A 26,120-nucleotide genomic window follows, 5' to 3' on the forward strand; every position below is an offset into this window, starting at 1 on the left:
GTTGATGTCCTCAGTGATGTGTAGCTCAAGGGCTTTATTTCCCTATCCTAGCAAGGGAGCCAGGATTTGACCCAAGCCTAGAACAAACCCTCAGAAGATCAATTTAAGAGCAATTAAGTTCAAAGTTTGAACACTTTTCCAACTAGTAAATCAGGCTGGAAAATCATTTTCTGTGGTACCAGCTAGTTGATTGGAGTCTAAATAGAAAAAAGTCTAAATGTCCACAGCTAAAATAAAAAACAGCAGGAATCCATTTTCAAAGACAAGAAGTCGGACACACACTGCAAAGCAAGCAGCAGAGAAACTGGTATTTATGAAAAAGACTGTTTGCAAGAATGTGTGTGATGCTGCAGTTTTTCAATATATATATATGCTTTTGGGGTACAGTTGTTTCATGGGATCATTCATTCTGTAGTTTTGTCACATCGTTTTCTAGTTTTCTTATCTGCTGCCTGGCACCAAAACTGAGTAATGGACCTGTTACTCGTCTCACAATATGTTATTATTTGACGGTGTTCTAGGGAAGAGGCTAATTTACACTTTCAGGAGACCAGGCAGAGAGAAGTTCCAAAAGAAACTCTGCTTATGAATATGCAATCTATATGATGAGGTAATGTCTCTTTGTGATATATGCCTCTACTAAAATCTGGATGATTGTGCTTGAAGCGAAGGATAAATTCATCACATTTTATGCACAGTTGCGACCCTGATCCTGCTGCTGTTACTATGGTAATGAGATGCCAGCTCTGTCATCAGTGCCACTGGCAGAGGGAGAAATTATGGGACATGATCCCCTATCATCTATCTTAGTCTTCAGAGAGAGAGAGAGAGAGAGAGAGAGAGAGAGAGAGAGAGAGAGAGAGAGAGAGAGAGAGAGCATGCAAAGGAGAGGGATTGTACTGTTTATGAGCGCAAGCCAACCAGTGAAGTGTGTTTTGGGGGAAAAAATATAAAAAAAATACATTAATGTCCCAGCACATTAACTTAAGTAGAGACATATGCTGCCTGACAAGTAAATGATAGATAGATAGATAGATAGATAGATAGATAGATAGATAGATAGATAGATAGATAGATAGATAGATAGATAGATAGATAGATAGATAGATAGATAGAAATTAAACAAAAAAACACACCTCACGCTACCAGATTGTTTCTTTAACAAACACACAAACAGACACAGCTGGAGCACGTTTTTACAGACTTCTGTATTCAGGAGAGATAGCATGCAGCATTGCTCCTGGCAGCATCACACACACATGCATGCACACACAAACACACACACACACACACACACACACACACACACACACACACACACATCACACACGCACACACACACACACACACACACACACACACACACACACACACACACACACACACACACACACACACACACACACACACACACAAAGACATGCCAAAACATGGTGCCAAACCAGGCAGCCAAGGCACCCGCTGTTAGACTCATGACCTGACTCTAGATCATCACATAGCCATCTGCATCGTCACACACAGACACACAGCCAGACTGTGATTTGACACAGGCTCCAAAGTGAAGGTATCCAATCCTGAGGGAGCATGCAGCACATTCTGCTGGTTTCAACAGCAGCAAACTCTCCACTGCCATAAAGTCAACAAATCTGAGCTGTTGAGCTCAACCAATCAGGCCTACCCATCCCAACATCACTGTAAGCCGCTGTCAGATAAATCTTTGTCTCTACCATAAGTCACTGCGTCAGGAATTAAGAAAAGCCAACTCATCTTCAGACTGACACCCCAGCATTTTTAAATATGCTTCAGCAGTAAGCCCTCAGTTCATAAGATACAATGATTTTAAAGATAAGCTAAGAGGTAAAAATCTGTTTTCTCGGTACCTCTACTCTACATGAAATGGTTCAGTGTGATCTTATGACCACAAAAATCAAAAAAGGTTCATGATAGCCATCAGTGTGAACACACTCTTTCACATACATACATACCTCTGCCCACCCTGCTTGTTGAAGGCGCACGCTAGCGCCACCACCTGACCGGTGGCCCTGCTGACCACTGGCACACAAAGCATGGAGGAAATCTCACAGCCCAACATGCTGGACAGCTGCCTACGCTCCTCCTGAGAGGAAGAGAGGCAGACAAATATCCTCAATATTATGGTCAAATAGATAGATGTTAGATAAGAAAGAAAATGTCTCCTTACAGCGCTGATGTCCTGAAGAGTAATTGACTTCTTCTTTTCGACAACTTGACCAAAGCGTCCAAACATCAGCTGAACGGTGGAGAGAAAAGGAGAGATTTAAAGAAAATATGTGTGATTACAGTGAGAGACAAGGAGAAACCAGAATTGTTGAGAGAGTCCCTGGAGATTCTTTTAGAGCTAAAATATATAGATAAAGGTTGTTTATTCAGAGAGAAGTCTATCACCTGGCTTGTTAAATTAGCTAAATCTAGGTTGTGTTTCTGTGACACTAACTACTCCAAAGATTTTACAAATAATTTGTCTTGGGGTACACGGTCTATTTGAACAATAATGGAAAGCCTGTTAAAAATGCTTTGTCCGCCCCACAACCACTCACAGGAGACTTAAAGAGAACGGAAAGAAAGTGATTACCTGCCCAAATTGAATTATTATGACCCCTGCCAAGATTACATGTTGGGTGTGTATTCTATTGTGTCAATCTAAGAGACCTACACGCTGGGTTACAACACTTGCATTAAAAGTATGCTTATTAAAATGGCAACAAACCCCCTTGTGTACCACCAAGTGTAAGAACCCCAAGTGAATGAATGAAGGTTGACTGAATGATGTAGTTAACAGGGAACAAAGAACACAAACAGACCGATAAATGCAAATTATGACAGAATAAATAAATGACTTTTCATAGGAATAAATTATTGTATTTGTCGGTCTCACCGGAAAGCTGATCTCCTCCTCCAGGACTTTGTCTCCAACTACCTAAAGGTCACAGAGTTCAAAGGTCACGGCTTATTTAATTGAGTCATTGCTAAAACGGCATTTCTTTGCGTCTGTTTGTATGTGTGGGTGTGTGTGTGTGTGTACCTGGCAGAAAAGCTGGTGGTTGTCCTCGGACACCAGTAGCAAACAGCAACACTGCGAGTGAGTCTGCTGCTGCAGCTGAAGGAGAACGCAAACACAAATCCAATCACAAAAAAAGTTATCTTTATCGGACTCAGTCAGATTGTTTTTAAAGCCTCAATCCAAGATGTTCTGGAGCCGAAGTCGAAGTGTGAAGATAAGATTAGAAATCAGTGGACGGCGGAAAATGACTGTGGGTTGGGCGAGAATTCAAGATTGTCCTCAATGTCCTGCAGCAGCATAAAATTGTGAATAAAGACTCATTTCTATTATTTACAGAAAGTACAAATTAAATGTCTCACACAATAACGTCTGGAATATATTTTAAGAGATGATTTATTTGCAGATGCAGTTTCTTATCTTTTATTCCCATTAATAATGCATTCTTTCACTCGTGGTCATCTCTTAATACGTGATCTAAACATATATACGGTGTCAAAAATACATTAACAGGCAGAGATTTAAGACAAGATTATTCTTTGAATACAAAAATCCCCTAAACACAGAGACACAGTCACATATAGGTGTCTTTTTGTGTCTAAAAGAAGGAGTGTGTATGAACTCTGTGTCTCTGCTGTGTGCTCCACACCTGCAGAGTTGCAACCAATTTCCTGCTGTTATCTGAGATGAGAAACATTCATTCATAGACTGAAATTCACTCAACACACAAACACACCTGTACATGCATAATGACACAAATACTGTATGTACGAGAGAATATACATGATCACACACCCACACACAGTCACAAGAGCTGTGTTTCCTCACACATCATTCTTCTCTGTAATCCACAGAGCTGGATAGAGAACAAGCAGGAAGGGGTATATACAACAGCTGATGCCAACACACTTGCCCCCCCCCCAGACACACACGTAAGCACTCTGCACAATCACACACGCACACAATCACAGACGCACACAATGCAAGTCGCTGCACCCACGCATAATAATAAACCCCTCCACCCCCTTTTCTCCCAAATACAGTTAATCCCATGAGAGCTGCCCCAAGCACTTCCCAACAAACTGACGATTCCTCAGCAGCAGCAATCTCCCGCTCCCTTGCCTCCCATCCTCTCCTCCCTCTCACCCCTTTTTACAACGGTAACAATAAACAGGCGAAACAAATCATGTCTGATTCAAAATACTTTTTAAAACCCCCTGCAGGCTTTTGAACCAGCACAACTTCTCCCTCTCCTTTCCTTCAGATGCAGGAAAAATACTACAAATTCGGTTTTAGAGGCGTTGAAGACTGAAGTTTTACATGCAGGGTGCACAACTGCTGCAGTGTTGTTCAACCCCATGGATCTAGTCCTGCAGAGTCAAGGTAGCAGGAAGGTCATGGAGGTGATAGATGTTTAGATTTGAACATTCTCACTGAAAAACACCCTGATATTTAAAAGGAGCAGATTGCTTTAAAGCAATTTTCATGAAGGAGTTTATGTCCCCATGCACCTAAAGGCATTTATGTTTTCTGCTGGAAGAGGACACAAATCCCTGCTGTTGACAGTGAATTATGTCCTTGCTAAAAGAACATGACAAGAAAAATGAAAAGAGGGTGAAAAAAAGCTTCTGATTAAGCACCAGAGCTCATTTAATTAGGCAATATTTCAAGATAAATGGTCAACATTTTTACTATATGTTTCAATATGATGAATTATAAAAAATCTAAGATCTTTTCTGTTGTTTTAATGATTAAAACAAACACTGAAAATGAAATATAAATTTTGAATATGTGAATCTCCTGAATTTTCCTGGACATTACATATATTAGTGCTGCAAGAAACAATAATTCTGCAGATTTTTCTGCTGATATTTTCTAGGTTAATCAATTAATCGTTTGATCTATCAAATGTAAGAAAAATAAAGTCAAAATGTCTGTAACAAGTCAAAGATATATATATTTCCGTTTGAACCAATGAAAGTTAAGTCCTTGAGTTTTGATGTGGAGACAAAAGTTTGACTTAACTTTCTTTGCTTTACCAAAAACTTGTTATAAAAAAATCAAAAGAAGTCCTTCATGCTCACTTAGTAGTATAAAAAATAATCGTAAGTATGTGCGTGCATCCATTAAGGTTCTCTGTAGCTGTTGGACTGAGACTTTGTCCCTTTGATGCAGTATAACCTTCAGATCTCTTTCCTCTTTCTTGCTTTATCCCTCTCTATCTCATATTTTCTTTATCAGTGAGCAATTCCATGCATTTAAAATTGTTGTCAGGTTTCTGCACATACTGTATAGCTGATAACTAGCTGATAACCCTCACTGCAATAAATCATAACACCTCTGCCTCTGCCTCCTTATTTTTTACAGGGAGCCTATCATAAAGATACTGTATATGGAGGGAGTATAGTATGGGGAGGCTTCTGTATGATAAGAAGCTTGTGGTAACGGTAATGACAGGAAGAGGGGGAAGGATTTCATGTTTGGCATGTACTGTACGTCTTTAACTCTCTATGTGTGCACGAGGGAGCATAGAAGACCTCAGCCACTTACATAATTGATGACTTTGAGCTGGAGAGAGGCTGCATCAAGGTCAAAGAGCTCACCTGAAAGAGAAAAGGGAGAGAGAGAGAGAGTGATGGGAGTAAAAACCAGAGAGGGGCAAGGGCAGATTGGCGCTAAGGAAGACGGGGAATGCAGAGCATGTACGCAAGTGGACATAAAGCAATCCAGGGAGGGATGCATGGAGACAGCGAGGTCGGGGAAGGGTGAACGGGAACCAGCCAACAGAGGGACTAATAATGAAGACAAGACAGTGGATGGAGGGCTGCTTGGACTGCAGATGAAGAAGAGCTGGACAGAGAAGCAGAAAGGTGACACTGGAAAAAAAAAACTGAGGACACTGAAGCCAACTCATATTTGCTTACAATTACCAGGGAGTAAACGATGATTGTGTATGTGCACAGGAACAGCATTAGCAAGTCCACTTTCATTATGCATGAGATTTTAAACAGTGTTTTCACACAGGGGCTGTCACACATTCCTTGTGCCACTGACGGAGTCCATCTAAATTCAAAGAGCTTTTTATCCAGATAGGCTTACTCCATTAACATACCTCACCTCAAATATACCAGTGTGGCTGTGTGTGTGTGTGTGTGATTGTGTTTGCCTCACAGTTTTGTGTTTGTATACACAAGGTGTAGGAAATGTAAAATGTATGAGAGGGGTGGAAAAGGTGGTTTATTTAATATGCCTTCATGAATGTTGTTACCATTTGTGTGTGCATACCACAGAGTTGCAGAATGTTGCGGTCCAGTTCGCAGTAGTCCTGGTCTGAGACGTTGAGGTGCAGCAGTGCATTGTGGGACTGTATGGGAGAGGGACTGAGAGGAGGCCTCTGGTAGGACGTCTGAAAAGCCTGGACTCGCGCACACGCCACTGAGGCCTGTGACGACATGCGCGTGTGCAGAAACACACACACGAGCACCAAAGTCAGTTGAGTTGAAAGTAAAATTTGGGAGAGAAAATCATCAGACTAAATAGTGTCTGATGATTTCATCTGGTCCTTCAGAGAACCGACAAAAGTGAATGGAAAGGCCATTGAAGTAAACATCACCCATCTTACACAGGATAATGAATGCAACACATGCATTATTGCTGAGATAAAACATTGATAAGGTCTTTCTAAGACTGATCTGGGTGTTGACATTCACATTGACTGACTGACAGAAACAGGCTTTCTGGATTTGCAATCTCAGAAATGTACAACTGGGGGGCAATATTTAGTTATTTAATAAAAGGGAGTTTTGTAGTTCTTGCACTGTAGCTTTAATTCTACCTTGTTTCTGTGATGACATTTTTGTGACTTTGTGGTAATTGTTGCAGTTTTTATATAACCTTTTGTTGTGTATTTGCTGTATGTTTCGTGAGTGCATCATCTTTTTAGAGTCTGGCCATCTATGTGTTAAGTTCTCATTGAATTGTCAACAAAAATGATGCCTTCTTGTAGAGTAAATACAGGCTGTGCTTTACCCCTTCTGATAAAAGGCCCTGTGCCAAAACCTGTTGGTTAACTACTGTTACCAAGTTGCTTTTTTACATTTTTGATCCTAACAGACAGAGGAAGATAGAGCTTACGTGTTTCTCCAGCATGTTAAGATGCAGTTCATCCTGATCAGATAGTGGATTACAGCCCACCTGTAAAAAAACAAAGACATTTTAGTCCAGTTCAGGTCATCAACTGTAAATATCTACCTTTTCATAAAGGAGCAAGTCATGACGTAGACTGCTTTTGTTACTTTGGTTTATTAAATTATTAATAAACCAAATAAACCTTGAATGCAAGGACTCACCAGTAAGACAGCGATGGCCTTCTCCCGCTCCTGGTCCAAGAGAGGAATGACAACAGCTAAATGAAAGAAAAAGAAAAAAAAAGAAAAGCTTTTATAACAATAATACATTTATTCAAACAAAACACACTCTTGGTCCATTATTTTCCCTCCTTTCATTAACTTTCCATGTCCTTGTCTCACTCTTAATCTTATTTGTTCTTTTCCATGTTCTAATACAAAAGAAAACTGTTCAGGAGAAATAAACATGGGAAAAAACAACCCCAATGTCCTTGAAAAACACTGCTTATTATTATTTTTTGATTTCTTTCATTTTTCATTCTCATTGGTTTAGTGCGGATAGCAACAGCAGATCTCAATGGAGATAATAAGTTTGATCTTGGAGGTAAGTGTTGCTACATGTTTTGACAGAAGACAAAAACTGCAAACAAAATTATGTGTTTGCCACATTGGTTAACTAACTCTTATTTATGCAACATCATTAAATATTCAGTGGTATTTATTGATCTACAGAGTGCAGAGCGGTCATGCATGTTGCTTAAGGATGTCTACATGACTACAGTACAGCCCTCCAGGTCCTTCTCACATTTCTGTTTTTAGATAAAAAAAAAGTAACTCTTCAAGTTCATTTGAAGAGGAATGCAGAGTCTATTCATTGCACTCGATTCAAGTTCTTGCATTTTTTCTCATCACAGACCCTCATTGCTCTTGTTCAACGCAGCTCCATACCTATCCTTCGGCAATCATCATCTCTTGTTCACTACTCCTCTCTCTACCTCCTTTCGTTAGTTTTTTTTTCTCCCACGCTCACACATCTCTTAGCTCCTCTGGATGCACAGGCGAAAGCTCACACATGCTCAAACAAGCACGCACGCACGCACGCACTCACACACACACACACACACACACACACACACACACACACACACACACACACACACACACACACACACACAAAAACTCAGATGTTGGTCTATTTGTCTGTCTGCCAGCATCATTCTAACTGTTGCTACACCCTTCAACATACACACATGTAGTAAAACCACACACACACCTCTTCTGTGTGCTGGTAACGGTGCTGCGAGGCAGATTCTGTATTTCTCTGGCAGTTCGGACGGAGGAAGGCCTACACACTGACATCGCCTCAGCTGGTCCACGATACTCCTATGACACAGAGACACAAGTTGAGTTCAACTCATGTGTGAGAGAGACAATTACCTCCAGCACATCAGTCAGAGTGAGAAATAGAGAGAGACAGTCAAGACAATGGGGAGACAAAGAGGAAGAGGGGATTTGGAAGACAATCGAAGCAAATGGAAAACCCATAACCAGCATTACAAAAACAGACACGTTGTGCTCATCGACACCAACCAAAACATATCTGAAGAGAAGTATTATTCATTCTGAAATTATATGAACTTAATACTGTCCTACTAATACAGAGGGCAGCTGTCTTATGAGACATTTGGTTATTGTAGACGGACTACTACCAAATGACACAAAGACGCATACATTTACACACACACTGACACACACACACACACACACACACACACACACACACACACACACACACACACACACACACACACACACACACACACACACACACACACACGTGTCGATTCACACTTAAGTAAGCAAACACAATCAGACACCCATGAATAAGGAAATGAAGGACAAAAAAGGAACATAGTTTCACTAATGCACACAGGTAAATTCACAATCTATGTGCTTTACATAATTATCTACTGTGCCCTCCAGCAGCTACACACACACATACACACACACAAACAAACAGAAACACACAAATCATAGCAGCAGTCCCTCCATTACATGCTCACAAAGTCTGAAATCCCCTCAAGCCATTGCTGCCAAATCCCTGCATGGTGCATTGATTTAAAAGTGTCCATTTGTTTCAGCTCACTGAGGTCCAGTCCACTTCAGTCACAAAACATTCTCATCGCAGTTTACTTTGGTGACAAATACCACTGACCTTTGTGTAATGTCTTTGTTCAAAGCAGCTTTTCTGCCCGACCATGAAGCCAATTTATAGCGGGGCATGGCAAAGAGCAAAAAACCCTCCCCGGGGCTCCATGAAAAACACTGTTATGTTTGACATACCTATTAGATAACATTTATCCTATCATGTCTGGTGTGTGGTGTATGGAGATATGGCAACAGTGTAAGGTCAACTAAAGCTTTACAAATGTGTTTGGAACAGTTAGCAGCAACAATAGATCCAACATACTATCATACAGGTCAAGGCTGGCGGGGTAGGCGTTGTGTTTATAGTGCAGTGGGGGCCAATGACAACAGTTAGCAGCAGCAGCAGGAGCCAAGACTTAGAGTGAGTGTAAAGAGGAAGGTTATGGAGGAAGATCTCAAGTATCAAGCACAACCTATTATTATTAAAGAGTACTATAATTCTCTGTCGTATTTACTGTAACTAAGCAACCAATCTACTTTCTGTTTACACTCTGTACGTGAATGGTCATGTGATAGTCGTTTTCAGGCATGCTAGTGTAGATGGAGATTGTTTTAATTTTAAAACCCCGTTTCGTATAAGTGTGGATGTAGCGTTAGAGATGGACATTTAAATAGGCCACTCAGATATAGTGAATGTGTGTGTGTAGGTGTGTATTTGGCTCTCGTTGTATTCAGCTGATGATTAATTAATCTGGATGATGCTAATGACTTCATGTTCCTGTTCATGTACCAACGCTATGAGCTCCATTTGCCGTAACTGCTTAACAATCATTAAGAAACACTAAAGCTCTAAACAGAGATTTTGCAGATGACAGAGAACAAGAACGACATGAGCAACAGTGCGTTAAATTATTCCTCTGTTTTTAGGAGCTCCACTGTAACAGTAATTAGTCTGTATGTTTGTACATATGTTTGTTCATTTGTGCATCTCTGAGGGGGAATGGCAGTAATTGTGTCTGAGGATTTGAATGTTGTCAAAACCATTATGGCACATAATGGCAAAAAAACATCAAAGTATGAATAATTTGCATATTAAGGGGTGGCCTGGTGGCGCAGTGGTAACAGTGTCACCTCACAGCAAGACAGGTTCTGAGTTTGAACCCGTTGGCTGGTTTGCATGTTCTCCCTCTGTCAGTGAGAATTTTCCGGGTTCCTCCTTCAGTCCAAATACATGCAGTTTAATTGTTGACTCTAAATTGTCTGCAGTTGTGAATGTGAACGTGAACGGTTGTCTGTCTCTATGTGTCAGCCCTGTGACAGTCTGGCAGCCTGCCCAAGGTTTACCTAGTCTCCCTCCAATGTCAGCTGGGATTGGCTCCAGTGGCCTGCGACCCTGAGGATAAACGGTTACAGATAATGGATGTATGGATGCATGGATGCAACTACCTTCAATTTAAAATGTTTATTCCAACAGTTGTGCAGCTGCATTGTGTAAACTTATCAGTGTATTCTATATATTTTTGAATTGGACTGTGAGTTTACTTTTAGCAGTCAAACAATAGCTTGTTTGGTTGTGAGGCTTCAGTTATCTTGTCCAGAACAAAAAGTTTAGAGGATGAACAATCATGGAAGCTGTATTGGTTTATTGCTGCATATTTGTGTGTGTGTGTTTGTGTCAAGGTCCAGTTAATGGGCTTGTATGTATTGGAAAGTGGGCTGGAATGAGGCTCAAACTAAGTGGCCTTCTGCCTCTCAGATGGGTTCATTGTGTGCGTGCTTGTGCCACGGTCTTGATAACAGGCTTATATAAGCAGGTGAATTGGCAGGAAAAAAGTGAACGAGTGCCCCTGTAGCTCTTTTAATATCCCCATTACCTCTAGCCTGCATGTGTGTGAGCACATTACATGTGTGTGTGTGTGTGTGTGTGTGCATACTAAAAGTAATAATGTGTATATGTCTGTGGGTTGTGCTTGTGTCCTTGCGTCCTTGTTTATGTCTGCATAAGCATGTTTGTGTGTGAGCCCGTGTTTGTGTGGCGATGGGGTGCTGGAAAAAAAAGGGTTCTTGTCTGACAAACAGAGACTTTCATCTATTATGTAGTGTTGGTTTTTGCCTGAGCCTGGACAACAGTCGCAGTAGCATGCAGGGTTGTAGAGCTTCAGAGAGCACTTAAGAGAGGAGAGGATCGCGGCGTCTCACTGAGGGACGCCGGGCGCTGTCACCGCAGCTATTAGCCTTGCGACGCTTCCGTGGGGAGAGGGATTGAAGGTGAGAAAGAAAGAGGAGCGCCGGGGAGGAGGAGGGGGAGGTACACAGCCGGCTTAGTGCTTCGTGGCTTGAGCAGGCTGAGGGGTAAAGAAAGGGTAATGACAGATTGATGCACTGAGGTGGAAAGGTGGAAAGGATAGCAGATGAAAAGAGATAAGATAGTTTGTAAGAGAGAAGGATGCGTAATAATCTGTAGGGGGGAAATAAAGGGAGCATTTTAATGAAAGAGCCATAGGAATTGAGGACAAGAAAAAAGTAAGAGGTGGTAAAAGTGAGAGGATAAGAGACACAGAGAAGGTCCTAGAGCGTCTTAATGATGAGACTCTTGTTTTACACCCCTGTCTCCGTGGTGATCGTGTGATTTGGGGCTGAGCGGCTCATAATCATTCAGGTAACACCTGCTTTCCACACAGAGAAAACAGCCGTCCCTGTTTTCCCCTCTTCATCCCTCCCCTTTCCGATTGTTTAACATCTGCGGCTTGCTGCATACACAATCACACACACACACACACACACACACACACACACACACACACACACACACACACACACACACACACACACACACACACACACACACACACACACACACACACGAAGAGTACACACCTGATCTTTCCCTCCTGTGGCAGTTCATGTGGCGGGTCGTCAGATAACAGCCTCGAGTATCCCTCCAGCAAGTAGACACACACACACTCCTGGAATAAAACACACACATGTACGTGCACATTCATTTGTTATCCCATTTTAATTAATTTCATGAGTGAGGAGCTTCATCCATTTGCAAAAAATGTTCCCTGGTCTAATGTCAAAACCAAGGCTTCTAGCTCCACCGCTCTGAATACCAACAGGAAGCTTCTAGTTTTCAGGTGATAAATCATGAAAATATCACTAATGTTTAGCTGTGTGTGCAACTGTACAGTTTGTGTGTGTCTGTGCCAATACCGTGCTGGGTAGCAGCTCCTGTATGGTGTCTCGGAGGGCCACTCGAAGCGAGCACGCGTCAACAACCGCCGCCAGCCGCAGCAAAGCATCCTGGGGAAGGAGACAAACAGATGCCCTGATGTCTGTTTGGTTGTTTGCTTACTCTCTCAAAGTGTGCCTCCATAAACCCGAGGCTTTGGCTATAGGTTTGTTCTTTTTGTTGGTACAAGTTTTATGTTACCACAGCTCTTCCCCAGATATTTAGCTTGGCAGGCTGCAAAGGCCTCTGATACAATATTTAAACTGTGTCACACTCTGTAACACGTAGCAATCTGCATGCTTGTTGGAGGCACAAGTGAGGTACTTTAAAAATGAACTGAACTCAAACATTGTCAGGAATTGCTGGAGTTTGTTTTGCTCTTCAGGACACTCAATGAATGCATTTGTTTAATTTTGGCACTGTGAAAACCAAGCACTCGACATGAAAAAATTATTCATGGTTTGAAATGGAAGCAAAAAGTCTCATGGTTCACAAATTACGTAACAGATATTTACTTTCCTCTCACTGTTGCGTTCTTTGAAGATTGGCCAGAAGCACTTTACTTGGAGGAGATAGGTGGTTATCTTAATTACAGCCTGCCTCTGATTAGTGTGATCAAATTTAACCCGATCTATTCTCTTTAATCTCTTTTGACTTTGATCAAATATGTCCCCTTGTCAAAATTCACTACACGCACAAATCCTAAAGACAGAAAAGCATGAAGGATTTCATCACAGCTGAAACAAACCAGAAAGACATGGCTCCTCTTCAAAGTAAAGGACAGAGTATGCTTGAAATAAACTAGTATGTGATAAGCGTTCTCCAACCACGTTAAGGCGTTTAAAAATAGTCTTTATAGCTGTTTCAAGTGGCCATTATGAAAGGCGGGGCCAAAAGCAGTTAGTCTCTGAGAGGGGCGAGACTCGATTAAACGTACAGATGCAGATAACGTAAAGTCATGATATTGGATGATGATGTTGTAAAAAGGCTTGAGCCAGAAGTTCAAAGTGTTCCTACTTTCTAGCCTCTGCACACCTGGCCGATTGCTGCATAGAGTGGCCTTGCTTGTCCAATTATCCGTTTCGGAAAGAGGAAAATTGACAAAAACAAAACAAAACAGCCTCCCAATCACAATGTCAGGAAGGCGTTTCAGATGCTCTGTGACCATCAGTCAAGCAAATTGTCTGGAGCATACTAACGCCTTAAAAGGGTCAACATAACTGCAAGGTGAGAGCAGTTTGTTTTTTCACTTTGGTCATTTCAAAGCAACTTTCTACTTTAATAAAGATGAGGTTTGGAAACAGGGAAGAGAAGCAGAGCAAAGGGAAAACAGGAGAGCTGATCTGAGATAACAGGGGAGCTTTATCCTTAAGGTCGTTCAAGATTGAGTTTGAGCTTCGAGGGTTTTTACGTTTTCACTTTCAACAAACATTAAAAACAGACATGCAGAGCCGCAGCGTCTCACAACCATAACTTTATCAGATGAGCGCTCGTAACATCCTATGTGACAGCTAGAAATTCATACTGTGAGAATATTTACACTCTGGGTGCAGTCTCCTTAAATCCCTACTAGTTCCAGTAATCAAACAGGATTATTATTACATATAACCAAAGTCTAAAGAGAGCACCTTAGCGGGACTTCAAAATCTGATCAAAGCGTAGAAAAACGCAGTAGAGGCTTTAAACAGCAGCTTTTCTAAAAAACTGTCTAGTGAATATAAATCGGAAAGAAGACCATAATGTTTTAAATGTTTTCTGTGACTGCTAGATCGTGCTATTTCAGTTGTTCTTACAAAGCTGTTAATAACACAGCCAAGCCGGAAGGAAGATCTTGTTCCTTCCTTAAGGAACTACAGAGGTTCTGTGAGCTGCATCTGCTTGGGGGGCTCGATGTCCTACTGAGGGTCTCCATATGTCACCCTCTTCTTTATTCTTAATGTGTGGCTGTTCTGACATCCTCCCTCTAACCCTTTCTCCTCTGTCTAGTGTTTGAGTGAGAGCAAACATGGAAGACAAGAGAATGGGTGGCAGAGGAGGAGTCGTTAGTGTGAGGCTGAGGAGGGTCAAGGAGTGAGTGAGGAAAAAGAGGGAGACGGGGAGTTCTGTCATGCCTGAGCACTCAGTGTTGGTTATTACATAGGATTGAATGTGATTAAATGCGATTAGCTTTGATCACTCAATCAGTCTGCCAGAGTGCTGTTGTAATGAAGCTGGAGATTAGAGTGAGAAATTATTTCAGAGTGGGCCGAATCTTAAGCTGCAGCTTTTGAAATGCTCATGTAAATCCCGATAAGTAATGTTTGATCAAAAGGACAGCTGAACAGCAGAGAAACAAAAAACTTTTCTGGCTCCATTCTCTGCTGTCAAGAACTCGCAGAGGATTGACGCTTGAAACTGCAATCCTTTGTGTGTGAGTGCGTGTTTGTGTGTCTGTGCACAATACTAGCGATAGGATGCATGCCTTGGTAAATGTCAAACTCTGTCTTCTGACCTTTCACAATCAACTCTTGCCATAAACCTCAAACCATCTGTTATATTAATTTACCTGCTTCCACACACACACACACACACACACACACACACACACACACACACACACACACACACACACACACACACACACACACACACACACACACACACACACACACACACACACACACACACATTTTATTTGTATTAGCTTCAAACGTAATTGCAGCTCTAGCTATTAATGGAACCTTTTTTTTGTATTTTTGCTTCATAAAATCACTTTAATTTGATTCATTTGATTTTATTTTCACCATTTTATTTTTGAATAAGTCACTTTCATTGTGTTGCTGTCACGTAATGCCTTTTGGTAACTGAAAAGGAAATTCTTGTTTTTTCATTGAACAAGGAACTTTAAGAGCTCATTTTAGGGGGATTTTAAGAGACAACAGTTTTTTTCTTCAATTGATGTGATTTTGGACAAAGCTTTTATCTTAATCAAGTTGAACATATCATAACAGAGAACATTTTTAAAACGGGAGACATCAAATCTCCCAATGACAAAGAGACAGAACTAAAAAAGAATGCATGACAGGACAATGTGAAGGGCCATTATGATAATGGTTTATACATATTATTTTTATTTAATTATATTTATTTAATTTAAAAAATACTCTCATAGATCCCATATCCATTCTACTCATTGCATTACTGTCATTCATTATTTGTAACAGCGATGCACTCATCGGAAGCAAGATGTATTGTCCTCCATTCTCTGAGTATGCAACAGTATGAACAATCCCAATTTATTATGTTTCTATGTTGTTATGTTTCTGTAAATGTCACACTAACACATACAGTGAATGATGTGCCTTTTAGGGATGGTAATATTTAACAGTTTAACCATTAACAATCATCATTTTGACTGATTACTGCTATCATTTAAACAGCTAAAAGAAATCCACAACAGATCTTCCACATTATGGGGCCCATTGCATCAGGGTTTTCTTTAACCCCGCCTCCTAGGCCTCGGTCCAGCCTCGTTCCCGGCTCATTCACATGAACGAAGGAAAACTCTGGATTCGGCTATCAGTGCATTCTACAACTTTTAGGACCTAATGATTTAAATTAATAAGTGTTCAAACTGGGAAGTTGATTTACCTAAAACAAAAATTCAAAGCCCAGCACTCCTCCTGGGGGCTCGGGTTGAAAGTGGCTGACAAGCAAGACACGGAAACTTGCCTTGAATCTTGAGGAGTTGCAGCATTTATGCCACGACAAATAAACTGAACACACACTACACTGCTACATTCACAGCTATAACATTACTGCTAACTTCATACTCATCATCACACATGATTTCTTTCTCGACCAGACACTCGCTAACATTACGCCTAGCTTGCAATCTTGCAAAATATATAAGAGTATACCAGGCAGACACACAACTGACAACCTCACAGCTTACTTGACTGATGCAGTGGAGACTCAAGGATAAATTATCTGCATGTTTCCACGACATTGAACGCCTCAGCGTGGATGCTAACTGCCCTTGACGGATGAACTTGGGACATCAGATGCCTGTTGTGTGCGCACATTGCAGCTGGCAATAAATGGATTTAACCTATTTGGGCATCATTGCAGTTGGGCAGCTTGTTAGGCACCAAAACCACAGCACCTCTGCACGATCAAAGGTTAATGATTGGTTAACGAGGGTCTGCTATTCAAAATTAGCATCCCAAGGACTTTGTTGTCTTCGTCTGTCTACCACTTTCACTCTTTTTTAACTCCCATTCACTCTCCTCCACACTTCTCTCATTTTCCTTCCTGCATCTTTCTACCTGGACTTTTAACCAATGCCCTTCTGTTCCTCTATGTTCAACTTTGCTGTTGTCTTTATCTGCAGCCTTTCTAATCATTGGAGCGCGCTGACATTTTGAAGGGCGCCTGTGATCAGCATAACTAAACCCTGATGCCTTTCTCTCTTTATCTTCATCAGACGCCCCCTCAGACACAAATGCAAACACACATTCCATAGGCTGCTCTGTTTACCATCTGACAGTTTGAGTCTCACAATGATTATATAAAACTGTAATCTTCATTCAATTTTTAAGTTATTGAGACTGTCTCCCTCCTACAACTTATTACTCACAAGTTGTCTTTGCCTGAATGTGTGAATCACCAAAATTGAATCATCATCGCTACCACTGGCCACTGACCTTATGAAGTCAACAAAATATCTAAGGTAATCATGATTCTATATCCCTACACCAATAAATATGGTTGCGCTACAGATTGGCCTATTACCCAAAACTGCAGCCCCAACAATACTCCAATATATACAACATAGATACCATAGACTTTCTGATAAATTATTTGATTGCTCAGCATGGTCTGGATATGACTGGTTTTTATTACCATTAAATTAAGCTTTCCAATTTGACTATACCAATGCCCATTTCATACATCTCCATCAGCTATGAACTGCTTCATCCGGGGCAACAGACACCTTCTGGTTTTACTCTATAGACCACCTGGCCCCGAATCCCAGATCATCTCTGTATTTTTAACCTGTGATACTGTCGCTCGTCTTGAATTTTTTTCTTAAATTGTGTTGGCCTCTAAACAAAGTACCTGCTTCCTCAATCCTCTACTAGCTAAACTTTTATTGCTGTCTGGCCATATCTGGGATTCACAATGCTGAATATTTGCTGGATTTCAATAGGGCTTTTCTATTCCTGACGACCACTCAATGTGCTCTACATAACGAGACAGCATTAACAAACACAATTTGGGGTTCAGTATCTTGCCCAAAGACATGTAGACTGCTTTTGACACCAGCTTGCATTGTATTGCATTGTATAGTCCTAGACTGACTGAAAAATCATTTGTTGTCTCTGGCTTGGCTTTCTGGAGTGAGTTAAGCCTTTCTTATCTTTTCACTTTAACTTTCAGTTGCTTTGATTACTTCAGGGCTTGTATCTGTTATCTGTACTATTATTGTTCTGGCAGGTTAGTCAGAGTCTCAATATATTGTTTTTATCCTCTATCATTCCTTCTACTCGTATTTGTACTTACTGCAGGTTTTCAATTGTAGACAAAAACACACATAGAGCTTGAAGTGTATACTCTTCTCCTACAAGAGCTACGTTCAATTTGCTCCTCAGAAGGGCACTTAAGCCCTAATCATCTGAGTGACGCTGCTCTGCAGACGGTGTTAAAAGCCAGGAACATATTGGTCAGCGCACAGGTATGATGGTATGGAAAGGAAGTTATAGAACAAGAAAATGCCAACCTTCTAAGAAAAAAAAATACAGCTTCAAACTTTACCCAATCATCCAATCTTTTCCCTGAACTACTGCAGTCATAAATCAGAGTTAATAGAGAGGGAGGCAGACATTTGAAGCAGACAACTCACTGAAAATCTTAATTAAGTCTGCATGGACAGAGCTGCTAGCAGAATGAAGCCAAATCAGCTCTGTATAATGTCGATATAATTTCCTACTGAGCAGAACTAGGCCTGATCCTATTTCTTCATTCTTTCTAAGGTTTATTTTAGCTGTTTTGGCTTCCTGGTGAGCAGCTTTTTAAATTTTTTCATTTACATATAAAATAATAATGTGCGTATTATATTGTTTAGAGCTGTACTTCTATATGACTGACAATTTACTTGTTACTGCCTGATTTGTACACATTTATATATGGTGTAAGATATCAAGCTGATTAAAACAGGATGATTTCCCACAGGTATTTGACCCAGCTCTGCTAGTACGCTCTAATGTAATTTTTGCTCTCTAATGGTGGAAGCATAATTACACAAATAATTATACAGTTGTATTTGGTGGTGCGGAATCTGCTTTCTGAGAGGCGCTTTGTATGAATCTAGTACTAGTTCAGCAGGAAGCATATTTAAGCCCCTGATGAGCACAACACAGGGATCCGGAATACAATAATATCAATAATATTAATAGAGTTATTTATATAGCACAATTCATGCATAAAATGCAACACAAAGTGCTTCACATAAATACAGATTATCATAAGATTAACGGTAGATTTATACAATTGAAGAAAGCAGGAAATGCTAAATGTGGGCAGTGTCAAGTGGGGTCAACGACCACACAGCAGTAACCAAAGTTGCATTGCCACTGGAAGCAAATTTATTATTTGCCCCTTTGCTCCCACCGACTGGAAGTGATTGGGAGGCGAATAATCGGCAGGGTTAATGAAAACAAAGCATCAGGTAAAAAAAGTGAGGAAAAAGCAATAGTAAAAACATGTGTGATCAGATTTGCCATTGCAGGTATTTTCCCTGATTCATAGGTCAAAAGCTGTTAAAACTGCTGCGCTTGTATCCGACTTTGTGGAGCTTACTTTGTCAGTTCATTAAACTGGATGGATGGAGTATGCTCAAGTCAAATCCCAACTTTGTCTCAGAAGGCTTCACAGTCTGAACGACATATGATACTTAAGATCCTCAGACCCTCGGCTTAGATAAAGGAAAAACTCAAAAAATCTTTAAAATAAAAAATGGAGGAAACCGAGTAACAGAGGGAAAGTTCCTCTCCTAGGGATAATAGATATGCTGTTTGGACAGAGCAGAGAGAAACAATATTAAAATCTCAATATGGAGAAAAAGAATGACAGCATTAGGTAAAGATTTCAGACATACCAAGAGTATGGATCTCAGTTGTCATGGAGTGGTTTGTTCCAAAACTGTTTCTTAGATAATTAATGAATCTTCAAGCTCATCATTTTAGAATTCTGATCTTGTCCCGTTTATTTGAGACCAGCTGTTATTTGATCATTTTGAAAGATGGCCTTGCCAGAAGGGGTAAGGGCCTGTAGTTTATCTGGATCAGAGGTTTCTCAGCCGATGTGAGATGCATTACTTACAGGCTGTATTCTTGGAAAACTAGCCATGACAAATGGAATTAAATCCAGCACAATTTATTTTTCTTGTGCACTCAAAACTGTAATCATCATCAAAGTCAATTGCATCTATTTATTTGTTCTTCTACTGACCGTCTCCCTCTGCCATCAATAAAAAGCAGCCTCTTTACCACAGCCACATTATTTTTCTTATTTATTAAAGGACACACAACCCCTTTGAAGTTTTCTATAACTGGAGTCCATATTACAGTATAAAAACTCATCTCTGTGAACACAATCAAAGTGTTCATACAAATTATATATGGTTGTATGGTTTCTGTCACATAAACATGAACTTGTTTTGGGATCATCTTTAACAGCTGATAAGAGATTCTAGCAGATGTAAGTATATTTCATTATTAATTAGTTTAGGAAGCACAGGATAAGAGTTATATTCCACATTATCACACAGCTTTATTGAATACTCCACTCTGATTGGTCAATTATGGCTTTCTACGGTCTGTTATTTCTTTATAGTAGAAACAATAACAGACTGTAAGTATGGATGCAATTCTGCACAATTTTTTAGCAGAACCAATAAAATCATTTTTAAATCAATATTTTGCATCTAATTATTACTGAACATCTTATCTCTCCTCAGGTCTGAACGGCTGAGTCACACTCAAATGAAGGTAAAACATGCAACAACACATTAAAACATTAATTCATTAAAACCTCTGCAGTAAGGCTTTTGTTTTCATTGCACTGACATGTTGCTCATTTGTGACTATTTTATAAAATATTCACAGTGCAAAACACCTTCACATTACTTTGTGCTTGAGTACACTCATAAACGTACACATGCATTTGAGAATCAGATTTTAGATTAGCCTGATAGCTGAATACTAATATTCTAAATTGGCCACATTAGATAAAGAGCAAGCTTAGCTAAAGACTTGACAAGGAGGATTAGTTTAAGGAGCTAATTGGAGCCTTTAGGGTAGCTCCGGTATTTCTTATCTGCTGCATTGTTCACAGAGTAGTCTGACTCTGTGAATCAAGACAATCTGCATTTCAATAGGTTTACTGCTCGACCTTGATCTAACAGCAGGAGGATGAAGGGTAAATGCTTCTTACTTGCCACACGATTAAAGGCGTCCTCCCTCAAGCCTATAGATCTTTATGTAAAACCAACTATTTACATGCTCTAACTCGCTCCTTGGTGTATTTCAGCAAATCACTCGCTTGCTCCGTCCCTCACCTGCTGTGTGTTTAAACGTGGATGTTAAAGTCGACTAGGGACGGCTCCTTAACATTTGAGTTAAATGAATTACTGATGCAGATTGATTTTTTTGTCAATTTGTCACTTGCTGAAGAGAGAGAGGAGTGAAAAAGGGCAAAGGTAAAGACTAAATGACTGTATCGCAATGTCTGCTTTAGAAAAAGACACACACACACACACACACACACACACACACACACACACACACACACACACACACACACACACACACACACACACACACACACACACACACACACACACACACACACACACACACACACACACACACACACACACACACACACACACACACACAGCATGGCCAGAAAGGGGCTGGTAGTGTTGCAGTGGGTCCTGGTTGTTATTCCAACAGAGCTGGGTCTCCAGTAGCATCACTAACATACTGGAGACACATGCACTGTAGAATACAGCCAAGCCATGATGACGGGCCCCGCCATGTACGTACACACACACACACACACACACACACACACACACACACACACACACACACACACACACACACACACACACACACACACACACACACACACACACACAAACATTCATGCTCATGATAATACACTCACACACAATGTCCCAATAAGGTTTCCAATACTAAAAATCTAAGTATGAAAAAATCGGAGACGGGGACATTGAATGCAAATTTTCATTGAGATAAAGTGAGGGATGACAATATAGAATATTCCATTTCTTTCTGACACACATGCACAACACACACACACACACACACACACACACACACACACACACACACACACACACACACACACACACACACACACACACACACACACACACAAAAAAGGAGTAGATGAAGGACAGCAGGTGTAAAACAATAAAGTGATGCTGCTTTGGCGCTAATAAGACTGGCCTAATGAAGAAAAGGAGAAACAGGTGCATCACGGTGCTGCAGCTTAATTAACCAACCTGCCTATCTGTGTGTGTGTGTGTGTGTGTGTGTGTGTGTGTGTGTGTGTGTGTGTGTGTGTGTGGGTGGGTGTGTGTGTGTGTGTAGAAATAGAGATAGTGAGAGGAAGAGATATTATTCTAGAGTTTTGAGTCAAATCTATTGAACTGGGACCAGCCAACAGCCCATAATTCATAAATATTTCCTCAGCATGACTCCAGGGAAGTGGATGACAGACAGAAAGAATAAGAAACAGAAGCTCAGACCTGAGAGAACAAGTAGAAAGGCAGGAACTGACAGGCTAAACCAGGGACACCAGATCCCATAAAGACAGAAAACTGCTCACTGATGAAAATTCACACATCGTTTCAGAAGAGTGACAAGTGTTTAGAGAGGCCAAGAAACCCAGATACAAGAGTGAGGCGTCTCTGCTGTTTTTTTATCAGTTTAAATCCAATCTGTTCTTGTGTTTCCCAAATTTACAATCTAGGGACTCACTTTTAATCTATAAATCGTGAGAAGAGCGAATTTGTAAAGTACAAGTAAATATACATTTTGGAGTTAACAGACTTGTTTTTTCCTCTCATCAGTAAAACAAACTATCTAATAGCTTTTCACATTAGATCAAATGTTATTATTAGGCTACGATTATCAGAACAATACGAACATTCAGGATCAGGATCTCTCATGTGGCTCAAAGGTGAACTGCAGATATAAATGTTAAATAAAAGATAAGGAATTCTGCAATTTATTTGCCGACCCTAATAAAATCTCCTGCAACACATTTCTTGGTCCCAGTCTTTAAGAATGACTGATACTCAATCATTCATATCACACTTTTTGTTAGCCTCATGCATTTATTAAAGCCTGTGGCCAAATTTCACATGAGCTCATCTATAACCAATCCAACAACATTGATTCGATGCTATAAAACTTGACGGTAATATTCTGGCAGTAATGAATGCTGCCAATTCTCCTCTCAGTCTAAGGCTATTCTGGCATCTCCAGAGACAGCTGCTCTCATCTTGTCTCATCAGTCTCACATTTAATTAAAGAAGAAAAAGACAGAAAAAAATAAAAAAATGAGCACAGCAGATTTATTATAGTATTTAAGTGGAGTGTGTCTTTGCAAACTGGGTTCTTTCTATTATTGGTATTTTTGTAAAATACCAATGTATTGGGTTCTGTAATTTTCCTTTTATATGCAGGTTTATGTGGAAAATATGCAAATGTAATGCATGCACAAGGGATGTATGTTATGTAAAACAAACAAACTGGTTATCTACAGTAGTAGGTTTTTGCATCTTGACACCCTGCTTAGATTTATCTTTAGATTTCTACTTTATTCGCTTAAATCCTTTTAAATATATTGTCTTTTAATAAAGCTTTCTGTTTCTTCTATAACTTTTCTTGATGCATTTGTGTCTTATGTAAACACTTTAAATTGCCTTGTTGCTGAAAGGTACATTTGCATTGATTTGCCTTTGGTGATGCTTTGTTTTTGTTATTTTATTCAAATTCAGTTTTCTTTTTTACTTCTTGTTGCACAACAGAGGAGTGTTTTCAAGAATGAGCCCATGTCTTGCTCCTGTATAATGATACTAATGTACGTTGGTGACATGATACACTGTCCATCCTATTCCATTGCTGGCAGAAACATGAAAAATGCATTGATGGTGCAAAACAATGTATTATGTTAAGTTCTTTTTATTTATTTCTATTCATTATTCTTTTTTAAAGTTGGAATAATAACGGTCTAAGCTCCCATGATGCTTTAGTGGATCATACAGTGCTTTAGTGGATCATACACTAGCAGTGCCTGTTTGCACTGTAACCATGGAAACAGTCAATTATTACTGAAATGCTTATGATACTGAAAAAACCCCAACTCAACAAGAATAATAAGAGAGGTACTGATGTCCCTTTAAAGCGCAAGTCATGCTGGATTTAACAGTATGTGTTCAGATTTATACCATTGTTTTGATAACATATATAATATTATATTTATTTTTGAATAATATCTCAGTCTGGTCTCTGTTTGCTCCTGACACTTTGTAGGGATGCAGTAAAATGCTAAGCACATTGTCTAATTTTAATGGCTCTGATTGTCATCAGTTCTCAAAGCCTCCTCTTAAATGTCAACAATTGCCAATCAGAGCTGCTCTAAATATCATGGCCGCTCAAAAAAAACTACCTTGTGAGAACGCAACAGATGTGTCGTGTATAATGGATAACAAATGCACATTTGTCAGAGACAATGATACCAGAGCTCATCTACTTTCTCTCTTTCCAGCAGCACTGCTGTAAGGAGCTATTCAAAGGGCAGGAAAGAGAGTGATGGGAGAGCTCGGGAGAAAAACACCACTTCTTTGTCATTCACACAAGCTCTGGCTGGGAGGCCATAATAATAGTGTCCATTCTTCATCATCAGCTTCCTTTTTTCGTCACCCTTTTCCTCATCTGTAGCTGATTCATACTCTTCCTCTTTGTCACTTTGTTCTCTCTAATGTTTTGCAAAGTCTCACTATTCACATTTCCCACCCCCTCCCATTTCCCTCTGTCACTTTGTCACCTGCCTGTTTCTCCATTTGTCCTTCATATCTTATTATGCCCCCCTCCCTCGACCTCCCTTTCTCTCCACTGCAGGTGTTTGACAGTAATACTGTCGTCATAGGCTGTTGTTCTATTTTAATCCGACTCTTCTGTTCAGGAACAAACACCCACATGGGTCTCTTCTCTTGGCTCCATTTCACTTTCTATTCACTCTTTTTATCCACCAGTAGTTGTTGCTCATCTATCTATCTATCTATCTATCTATCTATCTATCTATCTATCTATCTATCTATCTATCTATCTATCTATCTATCTATCTATCTATCTATCTATCTATCTATCTATCTATCTATCATTATTCTGTCTGTATATATAATATTTCAGTTTGATTGATTTAAATCCTCATCTAGATACAGCTACACAGATGAAATTTGACCTCTGCATTTAACCGACCTGGAGCATTTTGGTGGGTTGAATGCAGAGGTCAAAGGGTCGGTGGCTGTCCGCCTTCGCATGTGGACATCCACCAACCTTGTGGTTAAAAGACGACCCGCTGTACCCAATGAGCAGAAAGGATTTTTCTAAAAATGATCAGACAAGTCAACAAGTGTTGCTGCCTAGGAAACTGCTTGCATACTAGACAACCAAATCGCCATGGATACAGATATTTCTGTTGCCATGCAGTTCAATTGCAGCACTTGATAATGGCTCTGGCTCCACTGGTAGTTTTACACAGAAATCACTTTGAAACGATGGAGCGGTAACACAGCTCTGTAATTTCCTAATCATTTCTTATATATTGCTGTGAATAAGAATACAATCAAATTAAAGAAATACACTTGACTTAAGTGTGTTGAATTCATGAGCAGTTAGCAATTTTTCAAAGGAACTTCATTGCAAGAACTGCTGCATTTACTGTAAAACCACGTTTACTCATCGTTTAATTTGAGACTGTCCTCTCGAGAACATTGACAGCTTATGTTGTCACGAGTGCCCCAAAAACGACCTAACAATGTTTTATGCTCAAGTAACAAACCCCCAAGCAGTTATGGTAATTTTCCCGTTTTTGTTGTTGCCATGACAACAAGCTACCCTAACCTTAACAAAGTACAAAGTTCTTCAAACTCAAACCATTGTCTTTCCCTAAACCTAAGCATGTTGTGTTTGTGCCTAAAACAAACCTTAACTACAGTGTTGACAACATAAATATTAATTTCCTATCAGTGATTTGTAACTGCTGAAGCGCTTCTGTATGTCATTCTAAAGAGCGTCAACAAACAACACATTTTGTCACTTAATTTGCAGGACTTGCTTTTTATCCTCTATATGGTGAATAGTGTGTCTGCCGTAGACAGATGTTATGTTCTGTTGACCTGCTGAGCCCGGGCTAACAGCCTCTATGCTAGCAATTAGTTATTATAATAATCTGAAAGTGTACCAATTGAACACTGTCTCCATTTCCCTGTAAT

General features: G+C 40.1%; 1 protein-coding gene across 2 annotated transcripts in view; it reads right to left on the reverse strand.

The window, feature by feature from the left end:
* The window catches only part of LOC129089636 (cGMP-dependent 3',5'-cyclic phosphodiesterase), a 143,449-nt gene that overhangs the window by 13,830 nt on the left and 103,499 nt on the right, over positions 1–26,120 (reverse strand). For both annotated transcript variants that reach the window (XM_054596919.1, XM_054596927.1), the window contains exons 3-13: positions 12,526–12,615; positions 12,190–12,278; positions 8,438–8,547; positions 7,387–7,442; positions 7,172–7,231; positions 6,323–6,479; positions 5,588–5,640; positions 3,062–3,136; positions 2,915–2,956; positions 2,201–2,269; positions 1,986–2,116 (exon numbers count right to left, since the gene is read on the reverse strand). In XM_054596919.1, the coding sequence (XP_054452894.1) occupies positions 1,986–2,116; positions 2,201–2,269; positions 2,915–2,956; positions 3,062–3,136; positions 5,588–5,640; positions 6,323–6,479; positions 7,172–7,231; positions 7,387–7,442; positions 8,438–8,547; positions 12,190–12,278; positions 12,526–12,615 (932 nt within the window). The remainder of the gene's footprint in view (positions 1–1,985; positions 2,117–2,200; positions 2,270–2,914; positions 2,957–3,061; positions 3,137–5,587; positions 5,641–6,322; positions 6,480–7,171; positions 7,232–7,386; positions 7,443–8,437; positions 8,548–12,189; positions 12,279–12,525; positions 12,616–26,120) is intronic.

This window comes from Anoplopoma fimbria, chromosome 1 (genome assembly GCF_027596085.1).
Source record: "Anoplopoma fimbria isolate UVic2021 breed Golden Eagle Sablefish chromosome 1, Afim_UVic_2022, whole genome shotgun sequence".
NCBI lineage: Eukaryota > Metazoa > Chordata > Actinopteri > Perciformes > Anoplopomatidae > Anoplopoma > Anoplopoma fimbria.